The sequence below is a fragment of the Mycteria americana genome, chromosome 6, assembly GCF_035582795.1.
Source record: "Mycteria americana isolate JAX WOST 10 ecotype Jacksonville Zoo and Gardens chromosome 6, USCA_MyAme_1.0, whole genome shotgun sequence".
NCBI lineage: Eukaryota > Metazoa > Chordata > Aves > Ciconiiformes > Ciconiidae > Mycteria > Mycteria americana.
Genome location: NC_134370.1, coordinates 47,063,288 through 47,088,316, shown reverse-complemented (window position 1 = coordinate 47,088,316; position 25,029 = coordinate 47,063,288). Strand labels below are relative to the sequence as shown.

Here is a 25,029-nt window from a genome sequence, read left to right as displayed (position 1 = left end):
CTCATGATGGGTTCCTCCCCATGAGGTTCCCTTGGGGCCAGCGAAATGATGGGGCTGGGAGGCCATGGATGGGTCAAAGAGAGCCCAGGGAAGGGGAATGGGGTTTGCTAGTCTCCTCCAAATCCAGCCTGGTTTTGGGACAGGCAGGGAGGAGGCAGCAGCTCTGATGGTTGGCTGGTTCTTGCAGGAAGCTGAGCCCCGGATGTGGACCTACGTGTACCCGGCGAAGTACTCGGACATCAAGTCGGAGGACGAGCGGTGGAAAGAGGAGAGGGACCGAAAGTTGAAAGAAGAAAGAAATCGAAGCAAAGAAGCCACATCCAAGGAGGACGGGAAGGAGAGCACCAGCTCTGAGTGCAAACTGACCCCCACAGAGGAGGCTCGCATGGTGGGGAAGGACCCCAGACCCAGTGTCCACGTCCCCGTGTCTTCACCCCTCACACAGCATCAGTCCTACATCCCCTACATGCACGGCTACTCCTACAGCCAGTCATATGACCCCAGCCACCCCAGCTACCGGGCCATGCCCACTGTCATGATGCAGAATTACCCAGGTAGGGAGCCAGGGTCTTCTCGGGGATGTCTCTTCCCAGGCTGTTCCTGCTCTTGGAGTGGTGGATGGCTGTGGGACATCCTCTTAATCCTGGAGGCACACGTGCAGAGCCATGTGCTTCTGCTGTGCCGCCCAAAGACTCCTCATGCCCTGACTGCTTTTTCTCCCCCCCCAGGATCATACCTACCCTCCAGCTATTCCTTCTCCCCGTACGGGAGCAAGGCATCCGGCAGTGATGATAGTGACAAGTCCCGAGCCAGCCCCAGTGTGAGTTGTAAATCCAGCTCGGAGTCCAAGGCCCTGGATATCCTGCAGCAGCACGCCAGCCACTACAAGAGCAAATCACCCACGGTGAGGGTCAGGAAGGTGCTGGCTTTGTCCAGCTCCATGCATGAGCTTCGGGATGGTCCCCGGATCCTATAACTAGCCTGGAGCAACTCTGCCTGCCATGGGTTTTTGCCATTCCTGCTGCTGTAGGAGACCTGGGGCCAAGCAGTAATCCCACAACACAACCCCTTTGGGATGGACAAGCCAAACCTGCGGGCAGAGCTGGCCCAGAGGAGCACCAGGGCTTCTCCAGGCCCTGCAGTGACCGGGTGACACTTGTCCTCAGCCCTGGAGCTGGTGGGTGGGATGGAGGAGCTCCATGCCACGGCAGTGTAGAGTCACGAGCTGCTCTTGGGCTGAGCTGGGATGACACAGTGACTGCAAACCCTGGTTTTGGGCAGGAAGGAGATGCCTGAAACGGGACCTGTGTCTGCCCTGCTGCTTTTGGGACTGGTCTCTGGCCATCCCATCATCTCCCAGCAGTGTCATGGGGAGCCTTTGGGCGTGGGTCCAATGCTGCCCTGTGCCCTGGAGTAGCAGATAGTGTCCCTCAGCATGCGTCTGCTTTCTCCTCTCCAGATAAGCGAGAAGACATCTCAGGAGCGGGACCGCAGTGGCTGTGGGGTGGTGGGAGGCGGCGGGAGCTGTAGCAGCGTTGGAGGAGCTGGTGGGGGGGAGAGGAATGCCGACCGGCCCCGCACCTCACCATCTCAGCGCCTGCTCTCAACGCATCACCACCACCACCACCTCGGGTACTCACTGCTGCCAGCGCAGTACAACCTGCCCTATGCAACAGGTGAGAGCTGAACCTCATCCCGGCATCCAGCCGGGGCTGCAGGCACGGCTAGGGGGAGCTGGGGAGGAGCTGGTCAAAGCCTTTGCTTTGACCGAATCTGGTGCTTTCCAGCTCCCCTGGCACGGCTGGGTGCCCATCCCAGGCTGCTGGCTCCTGACGCTGCTTGTCCTCCGCAGGTCTCTCCTCCACGGCCATTGTTGCCAGCCAGCAAGGCTCTGCTCCCTCCCTATACCCACCTCCCCGGAGGTGAGAACGGTAAGGATTTCCTTCCATGGCACTGGCACAGCCACCCTGCTTCACCCGCAGGAACCAGCCTGGGGCGGAAGTGGCTGGGATGGGTGCATAGCGGGGTGCTCTTGAGGGCAGAGGGTTTGGGGTTTGCCTGTTGCCGGGGGCTGCCAGTGGCAGGAGCTGACTTGACCTTGGGGTTGTGGCAGGACATGATGTGCCGGAACGCCTGGGCTGCACGATACATGTGACTGGCTCACATGGGGAAGCGCTGGAGACTCCTTTAGACATCAGTTGAATGGTGTTAATTGTTCTGCTTGATGTTCCTGCCGTGATCCGAGGCAGACTTTGTCTTCTCTTCCCCCCCTTCCCCCCCCCCCCCCCCCCCCCCCCGTCGGACACACACTGACTCCCCCATCTACACCTTCCCCTTTGGTGAGTGGGTGAGCTGGTACCTGCGGAAATATTTATTCTACTGGGCACCGGCGCTCGGGATGGAGGTGGCTCACCTGCCTGGTGCATATGAAGAGGAAATGGAAGCACTGAGGTTTCTTGATGGATTTGGGACCCCGCCGTGTCTCTGCGAGCTGCTGCTTCACAATGGGGCTGAGTGCCACAGGACTGGGGGAGGGCAGGGGTGCTCCTCACCAGGTCTCAAAGTGTGGGGCCAAGCCCGCTGTGGAGTCACAGTCTCAGGAAAGGAAGGCTTGTACAGATGTCAGGGAGGCTGATGCGAACTGGGGGGGCTGGGGGGTGGGGGTGTCAGCCTGACTGGAGGTGGCCGTGGGGCACAGGGACATGTTGCATGTGGGGGCGCACCCTCTCCCAGCCCATGGCTGCTCCTGCACCCCATGGCACCCACTGCTCTGTGCCTGTGTGGGCAGGAGCGGTGGGCTGGGGGAGCCAGGGGCTGCTCATGGCTCCAGTAAAGCAGCCTCTGCCCCACCTGCACCCCGGGTGGCTGGGGCTCAGCAGGGCTGGAAGCAGCCGGGCTCAGAGTTGGGGGCTGTGCCGATCACTCAGCCAGGGTTCCTCCCCAGTGCCTTGCACGGTCCAGACCTGCCTGAAGCTCATGCCTGCAGCTTTTGAGTTGGTTTCTGAGCTGTGACTCTGCAAACCCCCAGCCTTTCCTCTGCCCCCCTACCCCGGCAAGTGTGCCACAAACCCCGGGGCAATGTGTCCCACTTGGGGGCGGGGAGGGACGAGGGCTGTGGCTCCCCTCCCCATCCACCTTCTGCTTTTAACTCTGCTTCCCCAGGCTGTGGGCAGAGCCCAGCAAGGAACGAGCACACTTGGGCTCTGCCAGAGGCAGTTGGGGCCGTGCCCATTCCCCCTCTGGTCCTGTGCTGGGGCTCGAGGCACCAGGCCCTGGAGGAAGCCAGTTCCCGCTCCCAGCTGCTCCCCAGCGCCTGAGGACAGGGGCTTTCTGGTCCTCTGCTCCCACAGCCCCCGGAGTGGCTCTTCCCGGGCCGATGCTCTACCTCGGCCCTGTAGCAGCCAGGCCGCCCCGGTTCTCTCCCCGCTGCTCCCTGCTGCCTGGCCAGGGGAGCACGGGGGTTGGGGGGAGCTGTCAGTCTCGGTTGTGTGTGTGTGTGTCTGTGTCACAACCGGCCCCGAGGGGCCACTGTACCGGGATGCTCTGCCCACCGGGCTCTGTACATACTGTAAAAAGCAATTGTTTGAAAGCTGTTGTTTTGGGTTTTGTTTTCTTCCCCCCCTTTCCCTCCATCCCACTTTACCCAGTTGGAAAGGAGGCATTCGCTGCTTTCAGCCCTGGTTCAGGTGCTGGCAGCACAGTGGCCCCAGCCTGCTCTCGTTCAACTCATTTTTTCTTGCACTCTTCATTGTCTTTGCAAGACGGGGCCGTGTGGCATGGCACGCTCCTTGGGGATGGGGCAGGCTACACCAAGTGGCAGCATGACCCACTGTTTCCTGTTGAGGAGCCACACATAGCTGCTGGGCTGGGGACTGGTGGGGTTGGGGTGATGGGGGGAGCCCCACATCCCACCCGTGGAGGAGTGTCTAACCAGCTGCTCCTACCTCCAGCCTTGGTTGGTCCAGCAGAATCTGGTTCCTGGCACAGCTGGGGCCCACCAGCAGCTCCAGGGGCAGGGAGAAGGGGGGATGGGCTGGGGTGGGGGGGTGCTGCAGGCTTTGCTGAAAGTTGGGGAGGGGGGGGGCAGAGGGCACTGCTCCCCACCTTCCCAGTTGGGTCCTGGTTGAGTCTCCCTTTAGGTGTTAAATGAAACAACAGTTTATGCAGAATAGGTTTGAGGTTTGATGTTTCTCAGGTTTTCCTGGTCAGTTCTTGCCCATGGGACTGGCACCCCAGCCCCCATGGCAGTGCCGCTCCCTTGCCCATGGGGTCCCCTGCCCACCAGGTCCCCCTCCCCAGCCCAATCCCCTGCCCACCGGGCCCCGCAGGCAGCTGGCCAGGACATCAAACCGTTGGTGTTTATAGCTCGTTTCCATTGGCGTTGCTGTGTTGGGTTTCATTTCAGTCTTCCTGATTCTGCCCTTCTGTAAAGTGTACATTATTACCAAGTTCCTTGTTTTTTTTATATATATATATATATATAAAAATATATATATATACAAACTGTACTCTTCTTGCCTTTATACATTTGGGCAAGGAGAGAGAATAAATCTTTTTAAGAGACAATCACAAACCTGTGAGGGTGGCTTTTTCTTCCTGCTCCCTTGAATTCTGGTCCTTTGTCCCCAAAAGCTGTGGCCAGTGATTTTTGGAGGGAAGGGGTGGTCCCCATCTCTGGGGCATCTGAGAGAGCTTAAGCAGACATGCTGCTCCTGATGCCAAGCTCATCAGTCTGCAGCCACCAAGGCTGTAGTGGGGTGGCCTAGTGGGGCAGCAGGTCCTGCCTCCCAGCACCCTTGTGCTTGCTTGCATGCCCTGCGCACCTGGATCCAGCCCCTCCGCTCTGCCACCAGCATACACAGCTCCACAAGCTCAGCCATGACAATTTGAGTCAGAAGCCCGCAGCTTTGAACCCCTGGGCACCATCAGTGGGCAGCTGCCCCACAGCCTGCCAGGTTCCTGTCCTACACCAGGCAAGCCCATCTCCATTGCCTCAGGGAGCCCCCTTGGGGGGAGGCAGCTGGGGGACTGGTGTGCCACAGGGCAGAGCTTGGCTCCTCCAGCTTTGCAATGGAGGTGACCTGTGCAGAAGGCAGCACCCAGAGAAATCAGAAGCACCCTTTAGATTTTCAAGAGGATATTTCTGAAGATACTCAGTGATCTGAGACCTCTACATTTGACCACACTTGCTTGAGCCAGGGGCAGGAGAGTACTCGGCACTTGTTAGAAAAGCACATGCACTGGCACAGCCTCATAACTGCAGCTTATTAACAAGCTCAGGAGATCATCCTCACTCTAAGCTCCCATGACCAGGACCTTGCACTTAACCTGTAAATTTTACCAGTAAGGAAGGAGCAAAGTGGTTCCTACCCCATCACATTAGGGATGTGCCAGTAGAGGAGCACCATGGGGTGGTAGCAGGGCCCTGGGGCATGCAGAAACACCCTAGGAGGCACCTGCCAGCCCAAGGAAGGAGTGGGGGCAGATCCAGCTACAAGGGATAAAACTTCACCTTTCAAAAGCCAGAACTAGAAATCAGCATTGTTTCAGCTAGGGAACAGGTGCAAGGTCTCCTCTGTCTCTGCACTGCACCTGGAGCAAGGACAGGAGGGACAATGCCTGTTGCAGAGCCACAGCCAGCACAAGAGGGGCTAATGGCTCCACCATAAAAGCTAGGGCAGAGATGTTCCCCCCAGCACAGCCCAGCCTCTCATTTTAAATGAGACTTTAGATTTATATTGAAGAGGGAATAGAGCCACCAGCCCTTTGATTTCATTGGAGGGGAAAGGAGGGAAGAGAGACACAAACTTTAAGATGGTTTATTCACACAAACTTGTCGCCCAGCCCCACCTCTCTCCCCCAAACAGAAAACACTGACCAAGTTGTTTATGGAATGGCTTGGCTTCAGCTTTTAACAAAATCCTCCACAGAAGGGCGAGAGCACAACAAAGCACACAAGGACAAGTCCACATGCAAGCAGCCAGGCCAGGAAGAGAGCTCACAGTAGGGTTTACCCTTCTCATGTGGCCTTCAAAGAAAGCCAGCCAGGTTACATCCACATGGCACAAAAACAAGAGCACAACCTCATTCTCCAACATTAGAAGGGGTAGGGATGAAATGCAAGCTACTGCCAGCACTGCAGCCCCACCCCTCCATCCCAGGAAAGCCCCCAGATGGGGAGAGCATACCCCACGACTGGCAGAGCCACCATCCACACCTGCCCCCCACACAACCCCCTTTGGTTTGGATACAGCTGTTAGCTTGGCATCTCAAGTCTTGAGATCATCTCTTTGGAAAGGTGAGGAGGAAGAACAGAGGTGACAGCCACAGGCCTGCTCCATCCTTTGGCAGAGGATAAAGGTGTGAGCTGTTTAGGCTCCTTGGACCACCACAATCACCACACTGCAGGCAGGTAAGGAAACATTCCCCCAGAGCAGAGGTATTGCTCTGAACACTCACTTGACCCTCTGAAACCATCGCAGTGCAACAGGAGGCCCACCAGAGGCTTTGTTCCTTTCAAATAAGCAGCCCCAGCTGTGTGAAGTTAATCTGAATGCCCCTTTTATTGAACACTGATAGTGCAGTGGTAACATTGGACAGAGTTAAGACTGCTTAAAACAAAAGCTGGAAGAGCAAGAGATTAAAAAAAAAAAAGTTAGACCAGTTAAAACAGCACCCGTTGCCCCAAAGCGGAGACACACAGGGGTTTTAATGTAGTGTTAAGGTTAAGCTCAAGCACGTCTCCTCCATGTGCCTAACACCCAACACATGCCTTCTACTTAAGAGTCTGAGTGAAAAATAAAAAGATAGTCTGCCAGATGAGCATACATTGGGTGATCAGGAAAGGACCAACACAAGTTTAGAGAAGTTGAGGAGTTGATACCGCATCTACTGCTGTGCTCCCTCACGCATGGCCTCAGCACCAGGCACCCCTAGGCTAACACACCACACAGCTGCACGTAAAGAGCTCCTATGCCAGTTCATAAACATCTTCCATTTACTATTTGGTGATTATATGTGTGTATATATAGTTCTCTAGGCAACATGTTTCAATGAGATAGTCAACTCTGAGGATACACAGGCCAATCTAACAATGGGAAATGCAGTTTCAGTCCAACAGAAGCTTGTTTTCCCTTTCCTCAAGAAAGGAGATGTAACCCTCTCTCCCCTCAACAGCATTTTCAGGTCACACTGGAGCCCCCCCACTGCAGCTATTCTTCATCAGAGGAAGAGTTCTGATCCAGGGGGTACACCATGAACATCACGTCTGGCCGCAACGGGACAGAGGGGTGACCAGGCCTCACGATTTCAAAGCCCAAGAAGCTGAATGTCTTCAGGAGTGGAGCTACCAAAGAGAAGGAAATCTGTTACCACCAGGAATAATCCTCTTTACCTGCATCACCCTAGAAGCCACAAATATCAAAGTGCACTGAACACCCTCTGTGAGTGCATCCAGAGCTTCCTGCACAGAAAGAAACCATTTTAACGTGACAGCACTCTTGAATAGGAGGTTTTTGTCTCCCTGCATTCATCACAGCTGCTCCTAAGTGTGAAGGGGATTTTAGCTGTGCAGCAGAGCACGTCGGTCCATGTCTATCCCACTATCTCTCTTCCATCCCCTCTGAGAAGCAGTGATGATTGGTCATCTCCCTGCATCAGCCACACAGACCCACTTTCCCAGGATGCATGTGGCCATCCCACAGCACATCAAAGTTTTTATTCTGTACTTACATGGGTCCCAGCATCCTTTGAGCCCTGAAAGTGGGTCAGAGAGCAGTAAACAGGAATCTGCTTACTCAGGGTGTAGGCAGAAATTTGCTGTCTCTGTGAGGAGGACCTGGAGCTCAGTGGAAACTCAAGACAACTCAGCACAGCTCGGTGCAATCCCCCAGGAAAGGCACCCTCAGACCATGGGTTATGCACAGAAATTCAGAGCAGGGTCAGTCCCCACATGCACCTTGTCTTGGTCAGGCAAGGTTATGTTACACAGTGACTGGATGCATGCCCGCTTGTTACCAAAGCGATCACTTCCCTGTGACCCGTGAAAGTTACCCTGGTGCAGCATCTAATCTCTACAGCACCCTCTGATGATCAACTTCCAGCCGCTGAGCAGTCATGCGGAGGACCTCCTGTATATTTTCAAGACAGCACTGAATTTCAACTGCATAGGCAAGGACCCAGGATCTAGAGCGCTCCAGAACTCATACAAATAAGCCAGGTCCAAGAGCAACACCTAGCCCATTTTTACAAACAAAACCCAGTATCAAGATGTCTCCTAAATCCACCACTGTGGAGGTCACCTATGCAACCTGTGGTGACAGTGACATTATAGCATCATAACACGGAATGACATCTTCCTGGGCTCAGCACAGCTTAGCTCTAATAATGTGCTTCGTTTCAGAGAAGACAGTGCAGCTTGTGAAGAAGCAGAGTAAAGTCAGAATTAAGGTTTGAATTACTCCTGCCATGGCAATTGCTTGGTTACTAGCCTGCATCTAGTAAGATTTAAAGTGACACATCCATAGCTTGGTACCTCACCACAAATCTCAAACTTCTGTGCTGTAATCACTCATCCAACATGTCTATCTTTAGATCCTAATGCAGCCCCCTTAAGCCATAAGCATCTATAGCCAGGGTCAGGACGGGCAAAACTGTAGGTCTAGGACAGGCAAAACTGCTGGGAGATCTTTACAAATCAGATAACCATCAGGGCAACAAGCTCTAAGTGTTCATATCCCATGTAATAACTTGTCCCTGATTTCTCCTTCCAAATCACAGAAGCCTGGTGCCAAATGGAGACCTTCACTCCTTACCAAAGGAGAAATATTAACCAATTTCTGGACAAGAAAATACTCCAAGTAATTCAGCAGCAGCTTTCTGCATGAGAGTACTAGTAATAATTTAACGGCAGGACAGCAAAGCCTATCTGCTGGAGAAACCAAAATACTCCCTCTCCCTTAGTCTCAAGAAAGGGCTTATTTCCTCCACAAGAAACTATTTCTAATTTGTAAGAACACCACAAGAATTATGCATATAACAATAACTGCAACAGGAAGCAGGAACTCCCTTCCCTTGGGACTACCAGATTTTTGTACAGCTTCAGCAGCACTGCTTTAGATCTAGGGAGCAAACCTGACAGCAGGGGCAAGTTCTCACCTCTGTCTTCTCTGCTTTTTCTGAAGCAAATAAAGACATAGTTGACTTTCATTTTTTCTTCAGCAAACTCCAACAGTGCTGATAACCTGCCAAGGAGGAGGAAGACAAAAGAACATCAGCTATAGGAAGTCCTGTCCTGAGGAAGCCTCTGAGCATTATCAACTGTTTGGATGTTTTCAGGCAGAAAGATTACTTGTTTACAAACCCCTTCAGCGAACAATGGGTGTGGAAACAATGGGCTTCCTGCTTCACTATCCAGCCCTGCAAAACTAAGAGCTATCCTCACATCAATTCACCCAACAAGTCACTGTCCTCGGCATCTGCGTGCCAGCATGCACAAGCACCCATCCCCATCAGCCAGTAATTTTGTACAGAAGCCTTCATATGCAGGAACCTCAATACTGCAGCTGATCCTGAGCCAGGCTACATCCCCCCACTGGCAACATACATGAGGGGATCTGCAAGTTTTGTGCTTTACGGGGAGAAGAAAAAAAAAAAATCTCATGCCAGGCAGAAGAGAAGAGAAAAACATCACTGAAGGAGCATGTGCACAGGCAAAGCTGTTTCCTGAACACATCAGCTGGATGGCACAGCTGATGCACCCTGAATCCACACTTCCTGCCTTTCCAGCTAAATTATTTCTGCCACCTCTTGATGGAAGCAGCACTGCATTAACCCCTCTCTGAGCCCCGGGGATCAGCGCAGTGGAGCCATTGCTGTCACTGCTGGCCTTTTAACCATTTACAATGCAGGCTGCTAGAGCAGCAACAAACAGGGCTTCCATCGACATCTAACGAACAGCAGTCAGTGAGACTGGAGTGCAGTGAGGGAGATTAAATTTGCAAGGGTTTTGTTAATATGGTAATGAACTATTTTAGTTATAGCCTCTACTAGGCTGTTTTACCTAGCTAAAAATAAGCTTACAAAATTGTGCTTTAAGTCATGATGACACAGGTGGGTAAATACTCTCCCAGAAGAACCCGCTCCCAAGAGAGCAGGCACTTGGACAGCTAAAGGATTTATGGGCTGACCGAAGAAGTTACACAAACATTTATCTGGACTCAGAGTCAAATGAGACAAGTGTGAGACAGCAAGAATACTGGCACTTACTGAAGGTGCCCAATGAGGTTTTTTTCTTAATTAGCTTGTGTCATTTAGGGATGAAGCTTACTTGGAGATTTAGGAGGACTTCAGAGAGCTTTGCAGAGGAATCCAGTAAAGCTACATCTACACTACAGTGCTCCCCACCAGTGGGGATCTCTGGCAAAGCACTTGGCAGGAAGTAGCTGATCTGGAAGCTGCGTTTACACAAACTTCCCAGAGCAGAACTGTCTGGACAAAACACTACCGTATTCTGCCAACAGAGAAAAATCAGAGACTCTGGCAGAGCCCAATGCCTGCGTGGCAGCACTTCAAGAGTAGATCCACCTACTGATGAGGAGCACATCAATATAATGGAGTTTTCTTTCCCTGAAAGAGAGGAAAACACCTGCCAAAATACGCTTGCCAAGTGGCCAGCAGAACAAAAATCGGAGAAAGGCTTGTAGATTTTCCGTACCAAAGTATGCAAAGAATCACTCTGCTCATTTACTGCTTATTTTTCATTAGCATAGGGACTCAAAAAACAGTAACCCATCTGAAATGACCACTAAGGGGGAAGAAAATATATAAAGGAGAACAATTCTCTGAAGACAAGGGAATAAGGACATACCAGGAACAGAGTTGCTGTACATACAGCCCATTCTCCTCACACACACAGCATCACCCATGTAAGCAAAGCCCTGCTCCCTGCGAAGCCATGGACACAGCTCTGGGATCCTGAACTTACCCTTCTTTGCTTCCATCAGCTAATAGTCCATCAGGGATTTCCACAAAGAGGCTCTGATTAGAGAGCACTGCATCCCATGAGGAGGTCTTCACCTCTGTGACCTTGTACTGGAAGTGGACAATATGAGGCTTCCCTTCGTGTACTGGGACATCTTGGTTAACAGTGATCTTCTCGTCCTGTGCAGGGAGGGAGGAGAGCCCATGAAATATGCTTTAGGGTTAAAGAAAACTATCCATAAGATTGTAAACAAACAAACAAAAAAGTAAGAGACCATGCTCAAGTGAGCATGCAAAGGGACTGTTTTCAGTGGGAGCACCCTCCTGAGAAAGGACCAGCCCTTACAGACTGGTGTGTGTCCAGAGTTTCAGCTTATGACTAAAATTCACCACTCTGAGACTCACCATAGCTCGTGAAGGTATGCACAGTCGGCTGCAAGCTCATATCCGAGTGTCAGCACTCTGAACAAGTGTGTAAGTGGTTAATAGCTATTGTTCCGAAGTACCTGTATTTTCCAGAATACCTTGCTTTTATTCTAACCTAATACAAAAATGAAGAACAAAAAAGTCCTACATACTAAACAGCTTGGGGAGTATAACTAGAGAGATGCAAATGCAAAATAAGTGGTATTATAGTTTTACTAAGAAGAACATTACACTTTTCCCTTCCCCTTTCACAGGCTCACCACAATGAGTACTCAGACCTCAGGGTGATTTTCTAGTCATGTTTTCCTATTCAAGGGAATGCAGTTTTGCATATTTACATTATATTAAATTTCTGGGTAGTGAGAGTCCATTCATTCACTGCAGGTCCCAGCCACATCTTTGAAGGGTGGTTCATGAACTACCTGTCAAAGAACACAACTTGAACTGACAAGCTGGAAGAGCATCGGCTGCCACAGTCTGACCAATTTTGTTGTCTCCCCAATCCCGAAGACAGTCTTTTTGTTTAAGGGATAACCACAAATTGCTTTCCCAGATTTGTCACCAACCGGTATGGCAAATGGTTTGCTTCCTGGTTCAAGGGAGGAAAATACAGAGAGAATCCCAAAACAGACAGAAGCTACAAAGATTTGAAGATTGTGACGAGGTCTTTTCCAGAGACCACAAAGGTACACGTCCATCTCCAATACTACTCTAACTAGAATGCCAAGCATGCAGACCACCTCAGATTCAGCTCAGCAGTTCCTAGAAAACAATTTCGTGGTTAAAACTCCATTCCTCCTAGTAATTTTTGCAGGCAGCTGGCTTGCCCAATAATGATTTCCACATTTCACTGCAAAAAGCCCCAATGAAACAATGAAGAAATTCATTAGGTTCCTGAGTTAACACTGTCAGCTGCAGTGGAAGCTAAACTGTTCCCATCTGCTTGGTTACAGGCTCATGCATCCTGATTCTCTCATATTTACGAAGTCACCTGCACAGCTTTGAAGTAAACCAGATAATACGAGTCATGTCTGCTCTGTTCCCGACTCATGGGAATGCCTGGGAAAGCCGTGTGCCCCTCTCTCATCAACGGCATCAACAGGTGGGGTGGGAGGTTGTTTACTCCATCAGGTCATTAGGTGAGCAACCATCCAGCCTCCGGGCATTTTATTTTATCAGGGTGATTAATTCAGCAGCTCGTGATGAACCCTGATCTGCTGACAATGAGACAAGTGACATCATCACTGCAGAAAGACAGCATCTCACCACACTAGGCTTAATAAATGCTTTGTAGTGACACATACTCATCTCTGACCATAACACACACAGGCAGCCAGTACAGCAAAGAAAACTTAGTCCCGTTTGGATCTGCAGTGAAGAAGCATTTACAAGATGGGCAGTACAAACACATCGGCAGCCAACGGTGCCTAGTAAGAGGGTAGAAGACTCCTCAGTATCGCTGCTTTTCAAGCAGATGTTTTCTTGTACGTGTTTTAAGCTATTAAGGTATAAGTATCGCTGAAAGATCAGTGGTTCAGCAAAAACATCTGCGACCCTTTCTAGGCTCCTCAAACCTGTGTCCCAGTGCTTTTAATTCCTATTACCATGTGCATGAAAATAGATCCCTCTTGGTTTGACTACTGTGACAAGGAAGAAGCCATTGAGTATGTTAATGCTGGTGACAAAGTAACACCGCATACAAATCAGGAACTGCCTGACTTTGGTAACTGGAGCAGAAGAAGCTGCCATTTGTTTAAACCCCACAAAGCTTAGCTGAAAAACAAGTTTACACTTCATCAGAATAAATATCCTGTAGGAAGTAAGTTTATTCATTGAGTTTGAAATAAGTTTTCATGGCTGCACCTGCTGTCAGGTTTTACTACTTTTAAGCTGAGTGTGCTAAGAAACCTACTGACAGCTGCTCAAGTAAAGTCAGACTGCTGCTGATAAAGCCACCACAGAGCTAGCGGCAAGAATCAGACTGGAGCTCAGCAAGAGCTCCACACTACAGAGGTGTATTTAAAAACAAACAAACCAACCCACCCACCCACCCCAAACCAGAACCAAGGGGATTATATGCACAGCCTTCACCAGTGACTTTATAGGAGGCTTTTCCAGTTGTTGTTACTGTACAGAAAGCATTTCTGTTTCAGGAAAGATCCTTCTCTCAAGAAAAGCTCACAGATGCTTCTTTTCTTATATTTCATGAAAACAAAAACAGGGTGAGGAAGTTGAGAAAAGCAGGCTGGGATTGACACATTGAAGGGGGAGGCACACGCATGCATTTGTGCAGGAAGACTGGCAGAAGCCTACAATAGGAGGGGGAAAAGTTTTCCAAGCCTTCTGGCTTAGCCCTTCTGTCACCAGAAGTTATGCCCTGCACTCCAAACCTAGCAAGGTTTTTCTACTTAAAAAGACCCCTAATGCGACAGCCCATGAACCAAAGGCAGCATAACCACAGGGATTAAGAGAACCAGTTCCCCCAGTTCAGTGTGAATTACCTTTAGACAGCCTGTCTTGGGCAGCTGGTATTTTATTTCTAGGCATCAAAATAGAGACAGTGAGATGCTGGGGAGAACAGCTCTTCCTGTGACACAGCAGCCCAGAATTCTTTGGAAGCTGCTCAAAGCAAAATCCCATTTATGCAACAAATGCTTGGTTTTGGTTCACCCCTACAAAATCCCCCCACCATGCTATTGTGGGGAAAAAAAAAACCAACCCACAACCCACCAGGCTATCTTTTATACACAGCTGCCTAAACCACTTGGCTCTTCAGTCTTGGGCTCCATTTCAGTGAAGTAAAGCCACAAGGACCGCTTCCACTTGGCTACAATTTATTGAGCACAAGATTTTCCAACCCAGCTATGCTCCTGAGATGTCCCGACAAGGACCAGGGGAGGCCCCTACGTGTTGACAGCGTAAGAAGAAAGGATGTTATGGTCTACCATAGCCAAGCGACTCGAGAAACCTGTGTATGCAACCTACTGTTGGCGTGTGCTACACCTGCAGCCTCCTGCCAAGTTTGCTAGCCAGAGCACATCCATTCGCACAAAGCCTGTCCTGGCTGCGCAGCACCGATGCCGATCGCTGTTGCATTCCCAGCTCAAGTAAAGCTCCCTTGAGGAAGGGTCGAGTATTAAGTCTCTTAACACAAAAATCCCAACATCTATAGGGAGTCCCAGCTGCTTAATTTATAGTGCGGTTGTATATGAGCACTGTGCTGCATACTCTGAAGGCGGCAGGCTCATTCAGAAAGGTCATCCCTTGAACTAGAACAGCTGATACAGCTGGAAAAAGTACTTAAGCTTTTGGGTCCAGATGCCTTTCCAGGTCATGCTGAAGCTTGCTGGCTGAAAAGCTCAGCCTGATGTAACTACAGCACCACTAGATTAAGCAGGCAACTGAGAGGGGCAGAGAGAGTTCCAGTAACCCCTGTCTGAGGTTGGACTTTAAACCACTGGGCAACACAGCCCACTCTGCTTTGGGATGAGCTGTGTTACAGAAGGGCCTGATTTTCTGACAGATTCTGCTAGGTTTTCTCAGCAATAAACCCAGAAAGAATTATATCTCTATTTCTGGGATGCAGCTATCTAGATGACATCCCCACAGGCAGCAACCCCTGCCTACTCACCACTGCCAAAAGCTTCTCTGCTAACTCAAGGCCATACTGAAATCAAACACTTCAAAGCCTCCAAACTCTGATTCTTTCCACCAGCATCCCCTCCACATTGAGCCCATTTTCTGCCTTCGGACCTCGCCTGGTGTGCGTGCAAGGCTTGGCAAAGCTGGCCTGCAGGTGTTCAAGTTGCAGGTCCCCTATTTCTCATCCCCTCCCACCCAGAGGGAATTCATTATTTGTCCTGAGCCCCTCTTAAAGAAGATACATAAATAGCTTTATCTGATAGGAAGCCTGTTGCGCTCTGCTGCTTCTCTGGATTTCATGCCCCTCCAACATCCATGACAATTCACCTCAATAGCATTAAGCTGATGTTACATAATTATTAAGAGGCTACAGAGATTGACATTTATTCACAAGGTAAGCAGGTGAGGCACATGCTAAAAATTCACCAAGGCTGCGTTAAAGAAAACTCCTCTGAAAGCAGCTGTGAGGTCTGCAATTCTCTCATGAATTTCAAGAGGAGACTTTGGTAGCTGTGACCCAAAATGGCCTGTATCTTTTCATCATACAAAGTCTGTGTGCCTCCCAGAGGGTAATTAAAAATCAAGTCTAACACCTATGACAACACTCCTGTCTGAACAGCCAAATTTGCAAGCTGAGCATAAATTTAGGCTACCTCATCTGATAGCACTTTACTCCCTGGCTTGTGGAAAAGTTGCCCCTGTCCCAGAAGGGAGACAGATGTGTGCCACCATAACACAACACAAAGCTGCATGAGTGCCAATTATTCTACAGCAAGGAACAGCCAGGTCTCCTCATTCAAAAGGAAAAGTCCTGTAGAATGAAGAGGGACAAAAAATGAGAGCTACACAGATCCACGTGCTCCTAAGCAAGTTTGAAGACACATAGCCTTCCTGATCTTGCCTCATTCTATGCACGTGTTCTAGAAACATTCCTGTCTGTGAGGTGGACGGCTGCCTCGTCCTTTTATGAAGTCAGGAGTTACTTGTACGTAGGTTCAGGCAGCTCCCAGGCCCCAACAGCTTTACCTTCCAGACTAGGGCACAGGAAGGAGCTTATCAACCATTCTCTCTCTGCATTTCACCTTTCTGCTTCCTGCTTCCTCTTTTGTGAGACATTTAAGAAGTTGTTTCATGTTTTGATAATGCTGGCTCCACATACAATAGCTGAAACAGACCTCCGGGAACAGGGCTAGTGAATTACTTGCTGCACACCTTTGAGAAAAGATCTAATTTCTTAATAAACAGGTGATATTTAAGCAGGAACGCGCTACATGCAGCTCAGCAATCTGCCAACATGGTTGCTGAAAAATTAACTGTCCTTCCACTTATTACGTTGGAGTTATTTGCATTTATTCCCATCAGACTGCAAAAGGAACCAAACACATTTGCAACATGGGTACAGGTCATTATTTAGACATCAGATCTTTCTCACCTTATATATCAGAGCTGAAAGAGAAGGATCCCTGCTACCCCCTCGCCCACCGGGGATCTTCGACAGTGGGTGAGGGGCATCAGGAGCACCACAGAGGCCCTGGAACAATGTGCCTGCAGCACTGCAGCTGGGGACATTTACTCAAAGGTAGAATACTACTGCAAGAAAGAAAGAACATCAGGTTACATTAGCAGGGATCACATTTCAGATGCTACAGCTCCTCATGACCCCAAACCACTCGTATCCCTGCTCCTCCACTCCTCCACAGCACGTCAGAGGCAGCTATCAGGGCTTTAGTGCCTGGACATCTACATTAAAAACATTTGCTACCCAAGCCGTATCAGAAACCAGTGGTATTTTGTTAGAAATGGGGGAGGGGCTTTGCAGCCAAGATCCCGGAGAGAGTGCTGAGCAACCTCATGCTAATAAGGGACGCCTGGAAGACTGCCAATAGCAGATGGCTGGAAACGCATGACCAGATGAGCACACATTTTCTATAGACAAATACCTACAAATAGATCAACAGGACCCATAAGGAGGAGGTTTAAATTTCACATTTTCAAAACGAAGAGGAGCGAAAGCGCTGGTTCTTCAGATATTTTCAACATGCTCGTCAACTCAGACGTTGTAATTTTCACATGCAAATGAAACATCATACAAGCATCCTTCACCCCAACCCTAAAAATTACAAGTTCACCCCATAGATCTACTTTTAAGAGCAAGAAAATAAGTTTCCTTTGCAGTTTCTAAGTTTGTTTGGATGTCCTACACGTGGTCTTTCAGGATCACTTTGAATGCAGGCTTTAATATCTGCCCTAGCTTTTAGGAACCTCATGAAAGCAAATTATTTTATTTCTGGAGCATTGCTCCCTTTATCAGTACCACAAAAGCTCTTTGCTGAGGCACGGCACAGCAGCAGTATTCCTCTAACAAAGCCTGCAAAACCAATGCAGAGAAACCAGTCATTCCCCAGTGTTCCCATTATGTGAAACACGCTAGCGCAAAGCTACGTAAACACCACCAAAATAAAGGGGAGTGTGAGGGTTTTCAATAAGCACACGGAGCAAGAAACAAGGCTATAATGGACAGACTCTGTAGATGTATTGACAGCTTACTGTCTGTCCTAAAACTTCTCACTTGAGCTGTTCCCAAGACAGTGTTTTTCCACTCCAATCCCTCCCCACAACGGAGACAGGCTTAAGTATCCAAACACCGAGTACCGAACTGCACTATCAGAATCACCTGAACCGCCTCTACAGTATGCTAGAACATATACCAGACTGCAAACAAACTATGGAAATTTGGCGTTTCTGAATGCCAAAAAATAACTCGCAAATGCAGTTACAACACAAGCAGAATTCGCTAAGATCTTGGCTTGCCATCTCATACCAAAATAATCTTTCTACAGGAAACACAAATATTCCTCCTCCACATATTTCCTCCTCCTCCAGGTTTGTGAGACTGGGCTCTTCAGCAGCGTTCCCACGTGCCATGGCCTGCAGCAGACACTGCTTGGAGAAAAGGCTGTTTAAACACACTAGAAAAATATATTAAGCAGTTGCACTGAAGATGTCTCAGGGCAAAACCCTTTGCACACATGCTCAGTGGTGTTTTCTGTTAATACAGTCCCTCTTCATGGCATGACTGGGGCTTATCAATGGACCAGTGTGTATTCAGTAGTAGTGGATGTCGAGAGGCATGACAAAGCACTTTGCTGTGCTGTTCCCCACCCCCAGAAAGCTGTTGGCAGCTTTGTTATTCCCTTCCCTCCTCCCTCACCCCCAGTCAACAATGTACTATTGATAGCTCTCTCCAACTTGCGGCCAAGGCATCAAGAAGCTGGATAATGAAGTGTAGTTGTGGGAAAAAGAAAAAAAATAAAGAGAGCGAAACAGTAGTTTTCATGCAAAGCAGTTCAAGACACTTCCCAGTTTTGCTTCCTCTGGCACATGCAGGTGTCAAAACACAAGACCCCTTTAGCCGCTGAGCCCTGCCTGCAGCACTGGGGCTTTACCTAGCCCAGACCTGCATGCCGCTGCTATCCTCCCCAAAAACTTCGCAGTGGCAGCCAGCCAGGGTCCCAAGCGCAGCACATGCAGGGCAGCACCATCGAGCAACGCTGGGGAGCGAGCATGTGTGTGGGAGGCACAGATTAAAAGGGGTTTTGCTTCCTCCTGATGTGCATTAGCACCTGGGAAGTTCATGCAAGCACCCAACGAAGTCTTATCCGTTGATGCATCTGTGCACGAGCAGCCCACTGCAACTCTGCTCCCTGAGGCCTGTTCATAGCTTAAAAAATAGGACTGTGCTCCCTTCTAGCCTCTCTTCTCTTTTGAGAAGCTGGTTTCCAGCAGCTTGGTTTAGATTAAGATGCACTTAGATCACCAAGGGCCTTTCCCTGAAGAAACTCCCAAGCAAAAGCTTCTCGAGCAAGTCCTGCGTGAAACGGGAGCTGGAAGCAAGCGTACATTTTCAGCCAGCATATACAATTTTAACTTGTTAAGCTTCCAGCGATCTCAACCCTGTGCCCTGTTCCTGGGAAGCACAAAGGACAACTCCTCAACTTTTGAACCCTGTCACAGCTGCTCTTCAACAGCCCTCGAACCTGAAGCCCCAGGCCAGTGCTCCTTTCAGTCCACAACAACAACCAGCACCTCGGGGTCTAGAAAGCTGCTTGAGTTTTGGGAGTTTTTATTTGCACCGAACACTTGGGCCTGATGGAAGGATCCACACAGCTCCCTTGACATTACAGAAACAAAGTTTTTTTGTTTATTTTATTTACCCCCCCTTTTTAAAACAGGCTCTGAAGATGTGGTTGCACGTAGCCCATAATAATAAGATATTATGCTGCCAGCCATTGCAATTCATATATTAAGGAACCTGATTTTAGGAGCAACTCGTAAATAACCATCTGATGAATGCAGCATAGCTCAAGTATCTACCCTACACACAGCGGGCAAGAAACAAGGCTGGTTTATACACATCCTCAGTGGTACGATAGAGGCTCGGGAAATGACACTTTTCAGACTCTAAGTAAGGAAAAGACACACAAGATGAATTGGTCAGCTGAGAAAAATACCCACAAATAGAGTAAGTTCATGCCTGCTGATAACCAACCTGCCAGAAAAAAAAAAAATCACCTTTCCTTAGAGATGCGTGGGGACTGCAGGAAGGGAGGGCACAAACCCTCCTCGGCATTAAAGGCTTATTAGCAAAAGGGTGCTCAGACACTCTCTGCTGAGGTGGCCGGCCGGCCCCCATCCCCCGGGACCCAGCCCCGGTGCGCCCAGACACCCACCCGGGGGTCTCCCCCCACGGAGGAGGGACATCCCGATGGGGATTTTAACTCGGGAAAGGCGGAGAGCCGCGGGCGCGCGCCCTCGCTCTCGTCCTCCTCCACTCCCGCCTCAGCGCCCGCCTGCACGCCAGGCCCGGGCGCCACCGCCGCTCTGAGGGGAGAGGAAGGCCGCGGCGGGGTGGGCCCGGCGATGTGGGGAGGATGGAGATCGCGTCGCCCCGCACCTGTCCTGAGTGTTTATCATCCTCGGCTCGGCTCGGCTCGGCTCCGACTGGGTAGCTGGGTGGGTGGGTGGCTGGCTGGGTCGGCCCGCCCGCTCCGCTCAGTTCGGCTCAGCTCAGCACCACCGCCCTCGCTCGCCGCTGCGTTCCGACTGACCCCGCGGGCCCGCGCCCGCCCCGCCCCCCCCGCGCCGCGCCGCACCGCCCGCCCCGGCCCCGGCCCCGCCCCCCCCGGGGCGCGCCGGGCAGCCTGGGAAACCGCCGCCCCAAACAAAGGCGCGCGCCGCGCCACGCCCACCCACCGCGCAGGCGCGCCGCACTCCCCCCTCCCGCCGCCTCGCCTAGTGACGCCACCGCGTGGCGCAGGCATGCGCAGAGGCCGTTGAGGGCTGTTAGGGCCGCCAGCTCGCTGGGGGCGGTCCCGCAGCGCCCCACTCTCTCCCGTGGGGCGGCGGGATTTTGACGCCTGACGTGCCCGGCCCTCTGCACAGCCAGGCGGGAGTCTGTGAGGCAGGGGCCCGTGAGGTGGGCCTTGGGGAGCGCCAGGCCTGAGGGCTGGGAGTAAAACCTTCTGCACAGGGGTGGGAGCGTGTGGCCTGTAACCGTGAGGAAAAATGAGAAGCAGCCATATCGTGGCAGGAAGCTGAAGCATGTCTGCATTGTTTCTTACAGTGGAAGAGGCAGGGGCTCTTAGGCTGAAGGCTTTCTGGAGGTGTTTTGGCTCCTGTTGAAGTGGTGGGAGAAGAGGTTAGGGAGCAGCGAGACTAATTAATGAACTGCCCTGGTGGTACCACTACAGAACAAGCCGCTGGCTCTGATGTGTGATACCCTGCTTAAAGTATGATGCTAGTGCTGAAAAGGTGGCCTGGGGAACTGCAGGCTCATAACCCAGATGAGTAGGAGCTAGAATAAGGAAGAGAGGAATAACAGGATGTGGATAACAGGATGTTGAGCTGCCCATGGCGAGGCTCTGCAGGGGCTTGTGATGAGCGGTGTACCCATACAGGAAAGGCAGCAGCAGTCAACTGGACAAAGATGAGCTTGGAGAACCAGGCAGTGTGAGTAAGCTGTGGGATTCAGTCCCGTGGGGCTTGATAGTCACTGAGCCTTCATGTGGGCTGAGAAACCAAGCAGCTTGCTGGAAGAGAAGTTCTTGAGACCCTTCAGATGCAAGCCCTGCAAGTCAGACTCCTCCTGGGGAAGTCTTACACCTAGTCACCCAGTCTCAACGCTGTCCATCTGCTGGCATTCACAACATATCAGAGAACACAGGCCTGGCCCCGAGTGGGAGCGGAGCAGGCTCCCAAGTGACATACATGGCAGCCCAAGGCAATGCCCCTAGTGAGCTCGCAGACTCTGGGAACTGACAGGCGGCCCTCGGCCTGGGCTTCCTGGTTCCCAGCGTGGTGACGCTGGCCATCCCTTGGCAGGAAGTAACCAGCTGTTCTGCAGAAAGCTGGACGCCAGCCAGAGCCCGCCTTCAAACAGAGCCCGTTAAATGGCCTTTTCCCCCTTCCTCCGTGTTTAAAGCCCTGCTTGCAGCCGTAATTCTATTTATAATACCCAGGAAAAGCAAGCTGAGACTTTCCCACAGTGCCGGCTTCTCAGGCGATTGTTGTTCGGGAAGCTGGAATGTACGCGGTATTATTTTTGTATCCCCCCCAGGAAGGTTGTTTTTTTTTTTACTGCATGTCTCTCCATGTCCCCATCTGTGCTGAGGAAAGTTTGCGAAGCGCAAGGTCTCCGGCTGCTGCTCGTGGCTCTCGAATGCTTTGCCAGGGTGCTGCTGGTTCGGGTGTCTCTGCCTGTGTGCCCCTGTTGGGGAGGGTGGTGGGTGCCCTGAGAGACGTCCTAATCGCCAAGGGGCTCAAAGCCAAAGAGGATATTGCCAATATCCTGTCTCATTACTGAACCCTAGGAGCACGCGTCATGTCGCTTGCTTGCTCTCTGCCTCAGCATCTCCCGTGTGTGGAAGAGGGAGGATGATAATTGTGCTCAGAGAAACGGGGGCTCATCGTTGCTGCCCTGCCAGGGGTTTCGGCAATGAGAAGTGCTGTGGTTTTGGGGTGGCACAGAGACACTGCGTGAGGCTGGGCATGATGACCGGGTCATGGTGTCACTGTTCATTGGGGTATAGCTGCCAGCGGACTCCAGCAGGCGCTTTTTTTGCCTGCCTTGGCCATGTGAAGCCATTCCACGCACAGGGAGCTGCTGTGGAATATTCTGGGCAGGCTGTGGGCGTGGCTGGGTTGGGGCAGCTCTGTGCTGCCCCTGCCCTCCACCAGCTCCTGGCAAGTACCCACAGGCCCCACACCTCCCGGGCAGGCAGGTATTTTGTAGAGTGACGAAACTAGAGATAGGAGTCCTGCTTGGACTCCTATTCCGGCAGAGAGAACACCCTGCCTGTCCTCTCCTTAGGCACTCGTCACCTGGCAACACTGCTTGCAGCACTTGTGTCTTTCTCTTTTCCTGCTCTGCAAGACCCTGCGCTGCTTTCATTCTCACGTGCGCGGGAGGGCATTTCTGCTGTCCCTTGTTTGCTGCCCTTGCTGTACAGCAGTGAGGCTCTGCCAGGCGCCATCACCCTTCTCCCCGCTGATCTGGGGAGCCCTTCTCTCTCTTTTTTTTTTTCTTTCTCAAATAAATTTTGAGAAAGATTTTTATTTCTCAAATAAAAGCCGTTTGCAGGCAGCTTCCCAGCTCCGAGAGCTCTGCACATGATTTTAGCCTGGCACCCTGAGCGGCAGCCCAGCAGAGCGCTAGCCATTTCTGCCGTGCTCCAGTTCTGCCAGTGCTGTGTTGCTCCTTTGCAAAATCATTTCTGCTGTGTCCTCTCCTGGCCTGAAAACGGTTTTATTGCCCTGCCCAGGGTTTTGGCAATGAAAAGCGCTCTTGCGCCATGTTTTTGGATGTTTCTTTTTTTTGCTACAGCCAGTCTGATGTAGGATGGGCACCTCTGAATGGCTTTGCTGTTTGTTGCACTGGGTTTTGGGGTTGATTATCCCAAATTCTAGATGCGGAACAGATGACGTCTGCAACCTTTCTATTTTAGAGGCTTGCAACATTAGTTGTGCATCTCTTTAATTATTCTCATTAATTATTGTGATTAATTTTGGACTATGTAGCTCTTAAAAAATACTTTCCATCAGGACAAACTACAGAGAGAAGTGATGCAGTTTTTCCCAGCTGGGGAATGGAAACCCAGAGCACATCTGTGCCTGGCGCTGGTGACCACTCGTGGGCTGGGGCTGGGCAAGCAGGTAGCCCAGCCTCTCGGAGCTGCCTGACACTGATGCAGAAGACGCTAGATGGAGACAGGTGAGGACAAGATGATAGGAGGACAACTGCTCAGTCACAGCCTTCTTGCACACAGGACTGACAGCAGAGACAAGTGCCCAGATGTTTGGGGCCACAGAGGAAAGTGGGGTCTCTGCAGGATAGGCCATCTCTCGAACATTTGCTCTGTGCTCTTCCTTGGCTGCAGTCTTGGCCGTGCTGTCTTTGCCTTTGAGAAACAGCCAGAAGCGAGTTCACCTGCTTGACTGGCTCCATGGCAATGCAGTCACAAGGTCTCCTGCTGACCTCACAGTGATGCAGCCACACAGATAAGGAAAACGGTGGTATTGCCGCGGTGGTATTGCCGTGGTGGGCTCCAGCCCTTCCCTGTGCCTATTCCCCTAGCGAGTACCACACGTCTATCCCTCGGCTGTGTTCTCCCTATTGGAGTGAAACGTGGCCAGTGTTGGGGTGCATGATAGGTGCCGCATCCAGCCAGAGCCACAGATGCAGTTCCTCAGTACCTACAGCAGCGCTGCATAGCTGGCTGTGTTTGAAAGGTGTTGCCTAATGGAAAACACTTCCAAACAGAGGTTTCAAAATAAAGATAGAAAAGGGTTGGTAGCTTTATATGTAATTAATACCCTGTAGTTATTTAAAAACATCTTTAGAAATGTGTCATTCAGAACTTTCTAGGGCTGTACGCGTATCTGGGAATGTAGTTATGTTTTTGACAGCAGCTTTTTCATCCCCTGTTTTGTGATTGCTTTTTTTTTTTTAAACATCTTGGATCTTGCTTTTGCTAGGGAAAAATTAAAAATGACACTGCCAGGGAATTTTGTTTTCATACCTTGGTCCTCCCAGCCCAGCTGCCAGTTCAGTCTTCTTGTGCCGACACGTCTATATCACGTTACAGCCGTAGCAGCACCAGGAGTGTTCCTGGGATTTTGGCTCACTGTGTTTCTAGGTGAGCCGCTGATAAATTGCCTAAAGCCAGTCCATCTGTGCAGCTGTGAGGCTGGAATCGTGTCTTGAGGTTTTCACGCGAGTGTCCATCTCAGAGGTGGATTTTAATTGTTCAAACTGTTGTACTGTTTAGCATCACTAACCCGTGTCTCCTCGCTGCTTCACGTCTGTAACAAAAAGAAGAGGCTCCTTCCAACCCATGCTGATACAGTTTTCTGCTGTTCCTTTATATTTCCAGCAGGATGAGTTGATTCCTTGGCAGACTTGCCTGGAGCTGGGGGTCAGATTTAAGGCACATTGCTGACATCAATGGCTTTCTTTTTTAATGAGCTTTGTCAGAATTTGTTATTTAGCCATTAAGCGATGCCAGCACAGAGTTCACGCATGAGCTGAGCTGAAAATCTGCTAGGTGTGAATTAGTGATGAGAGAAAAGCAGGTCAAGGAACGTCTTGTTTCAGAGCACACTGAGTGTCAAGCTTAGCTTGGGTGATAACTGGCACGTCCAAGGCCTTGAACCAGGGTATGGGCAGAAGAAAGAATGTAGGAATCATGGCAAGGGATGACTTCCCTCTGCTGTGCTCTGAAGAGGCATTGTCCCTCTTCGTGCCAGTGGGATGTACATCGAAGGTGTTCTCGTGCAGCATGAATTTGGGGTGTGTTGGGGTGGGATGAGGAGCTGGATGGTGTCAGGGGGATGAGAGCTAGTGATATGACACCACAAGATGGGTCTGTTATGGACTTGTGTGTCACTGATGAGCCCTGCGCTGTGGGACGATGCTCTGGGCCA

At 50.8% G+C, this 25,029-nt stretch overlaps 2 protein-coding genes across 5 annotated transcripts in view; one reads left to right on the top strand and one right to left on the bottom strand.

Annotated features, from left to right (window-relative positions):
- ZNF609 (zinc finger protein 609) overlaps positions 1–4,498 on the top strand; it is a 74,786-nt gene extending 70,288 nt beyond the window's left edge. For 2 of the 4 annotated variants that reach the window (XM_075505543.1, XM_075505544.1), the window contains exons 6-10: positions 188–554; positions 729–904; positions 1,460–1,676; positions 1,853–1,931; positions 2,114–4,498. In XM_075505543.1, coding sequence (XP_075361658.1) covers positions 188–554; positions 729–904; positions 1,460–1,676; positions 1,853–1,926 — 834 coding nt within the window. In that variant the 3' untranslated portion in view covers positions 1,927–1,931; positions 2,114–4,498. The remainder of the gene's footprint in view (positions 1–187; positions 555–728; positions 905–1,459; positions 1,677–1,852; positions 1,932–2,113) is intronic. The other 2 variants (XM_075505542.1, XM_075505545.1) reach the window with 2 other exon arrangements.
- Positions 4,499–5,805: 1,307 nt separating this feature from the next.
- On the bottom strand, positions 5,806–20,177 carry OAZ2 (ornithine decarboxylase antizyme 2). The gene is given in 6 exon segments (XM_075505528.1): positions 5,806–7,345; positions 9,157–9,242; positions 10,985–11,160; positions 16,481–16,561; positions 16,563–16,638; positions 20,003–20,177. Coding segments are annotated over 6 exon segments (573 nt in total). The 5' UTR covers positions 20,023–20,177; the 3' UTR covers positions 5,806–7,211.
- Positions 20,178–25,029: the final 4,852 nt, after the last annotated feature.